The sequence below is a fragment of the Solanum dulcamara genome, chromosome 10, assembly GCF_947179165.1.
Source record: "Solanum dulcamara chromosome 10, daSolDulc1.2, whole genome shotgun sequence".
NCBI classification, from domain to species: domain Eukaryota; kingdom Viridiplantae; phylum Streptophyta; class Magnoliopsida; order Solanales; family Solanaceae; genus Solanum; species Solanum dulcamara.
Window position 1 is genome coordinate 12,973,583 of NC_077246.1, and position 2,743 is coordinate 12,976,325.

The 2,743-nt window shown below is 32.6% G+C and overlaps 1 protein-coding gene across 1 annotated transcript; it reads right to left on the minus strand.

Annotated features, from left to right (window-relative positions):
• Window positions 1–798: 798 nt before the first annotated feature.
• Window positions 799–1,755, minus strand: LOC129905044 (acetolactate synthase 2, chloroplastic-like). Its single transcript, XM_055980432.1, has 2 exons — window positions 1,737–1,755; window positions 799–1,619 (listed from the first exon to the last, which is right to left on the minus strand). The coding sequence occupies exons 1-2, from the start codon at window positions 1,753–1,755 to the stop codon at window positions 799–801; spliced, it is 840 nt and encodes a 279-aa protein (XP_055836407.1).
• Between the last annotated feature and the right edge of the window lie 988 nt (window positions 1,756–2,743).

Sequence of the window (2,743 nt, forward strand, 5' to 3'; positions counted from 1 at the left end):
ACCAGCCACAATTTCTAAAATCACATTTTTGTTTGTTAGAATCATAGAATTTAATTTGTTTAACTCAATCCAGACTATACTAATTATGGTTCTCAGAATATATATATACCTTGTTTAAGGTATATATATATATATATAGGATTTTTTTTATTGAAGTTAATTAGTGTTGGTGACCCTGTAAAATCTTATAAGTAATAAAAATTTATTTTGAACTAATGTCGTAATTTAGATATATCTGATATGTGTGACACTCACACTAGGATATTGTATCCCTTGAAGTATGTTAACGAGGTTACACTGTGCATTATAAAAGATTTGGAGTGAGAAATGGGAAAGGGAAATAAAAACGAAAAAAGACTGTTCTACGTCGCACACGGCTCAACTTCTATGGAATACCTCTCAATGTGTAACAAATTTGGATATGATTTATGCTAGAAAGTTGTAGCTCTTAAAGTCTAGTTTCTAATGGTTCAAATCGGTCGTGATTTGGAGCTTTTTACAAAACATTATGGCCTTTTTATTAAAGGACAACATACTAGTCACTTGACCCCTGTAATTACTTTCTCAAGCATTTTCATTTGTTCCACCATTTTTCATTGGATGACGTTGGTTGACCTTACCTAGATTCATTAAAACATGTTTAATATGAAAATCACTTGTATTCACAGTAATTATCAGACAGTCGTTGTGAGGTTGGATGGTGCCCTATAATTTATTTATTTTTTAATAAGCAAAGCCTCGCCAAAGACTAACAGCAAACTCAATAGATAGAAACTTTTGGCTTAATAGAAGTTTATTTTAGATAATACAATGCCTAGAACTAGTTATGTAGCTTCTCAAAGTCAATAGGAACGTCTCACATCGCCCTCTGTAATCACATCTTTGAAAGCTCCGCGGCTGGGAATCATAGGTAAAACGTGCTCGTGATGAGGTACAATCACATCCAACAAGTATGGACCAGGAGTGTAACATCTTTTGAATGGCAGCTCTAAAATCGTCCCTGTGTGTCACTCTTGCAGCAGGTACACCACAAGCCTCTGCAAATTTCAGCATATTACGAAAGATCTCTTCCTCATTAGCAGGATCACCAAGGTAAGTGTGTGCTCTGTTAGCCTTATAGAACCGATCCTCCCATTGAACCACCATTCCCAAGTGTTGATTATTCAGTAACATAATCTTAACTGGGAGATTCTCCACCTTAATTGTTGCTAACTCCTGCAAATTCATGATAAAACTCCCATCACCATCAATGTCAACCACAACCTCACCCGGTCTTCCAACAGCCGCACCTATAGCAGCGGGCAAACCAAATCCCATTGCTCTTAATCCACCAGATGTCAACCATTGGCGTGGCTTTTTGTACTTATAGTATTGGGCAGCCCACATCTGGTGTTGCCCCACACACACCTGTACTAACATAATGGCACTTCCATTAGTTAATTCATCTAGAACCTGAATAGCATATTGTGGCGGGATGGCTTCACTAAAAGTCTTATAATTCAATGGGTATTTCATTTTCTGCTCCGTTAACTCCTGCCTCCAAGGAGAGAAGTCCAACTTCAGCCTACTTTCTTTACCCTCCAATATGGAATTCAAACCCTGTAATGCCAACTTGATAGCTGCACAAATAGAAACATGAGGTTTGCCCGATATATCGGGAGCTTACTTGAGGTGTCTAAAATGAACAAAGCTTAGTTGAAGTATTTAAGTAAAAGTTAATGCCAACTTTAAGAGACCACCGATAGATTTCGCCATATTTTTATTACCTTCCACGTGTTATTGTATGACTAGACCATGTGTCATCTGTTTTTACCCTATACAAATTTGAAGTTGTATTTGAGATTGAGAAAATAATTTATAGCATGATTTCCAACTCAATTTTGAAGTTTTATTCAATTATATTCAATCATAAATACTATTTCAAATATTTTTTGCAAAATATATAATTAAACACAACTCCATTTTTAACTTTACCTTCATAATTTCTACAACAGAAAAGCCTAAAATGTCTTTGAACTATTGGAAAAGGTACATAAATGTTCTTCATTCATCTATTGGGCTTAAAATGCCATTGACATCCACCTTTAAGTCTAAAATGACTTTTTCTTTAACGGAAAAGGGCATTTTAGGCCTAATACATGGATGAAAAATATTTTTGTACCATTTTCAATAGTTAGAGGGCATTTTAGGCCCTTTCAACAGAATTTTAATTAAATAATTTGAATAATTTTTTTAAACACGCGACAGCCATCTATTGGTTACAATTTAATTATTTAAAATTAATTATAAATCAAAATTTATTTAACAAAATTTTAATTAAATAATTTGAATAATTTTTTTAAACATGTGGCGGCCATATATTGTTACAATTTAATTATTTAAAATTAATTATTAATCAAAATTTATTTAACAGAATTTTTGTTAAATAATTTTTTTAAACACGTGTCGTTCATCTATTGGTTACAATTTAATTATTTAAAATTAATTATTAATCAAAATTTATTTAACAAAATTTTAATTATGAAAAATGGCCTAAAATGCCCTCGAACTATTGAAAATGGTATAAAAATGCCTCTCATCTATCCTATTGGGCCTAAATTGCCCTTTTTTCATTTAAAAAAAGTAAACTTTACCTAAATCCCATAATGGAAAAGTCTAATTACTATACATCCCTCATTGTACCAAAATTACCCGATTTCCCCTTTTTTTCAATTTTTCTGATACATTAGTGATGTATCTGATA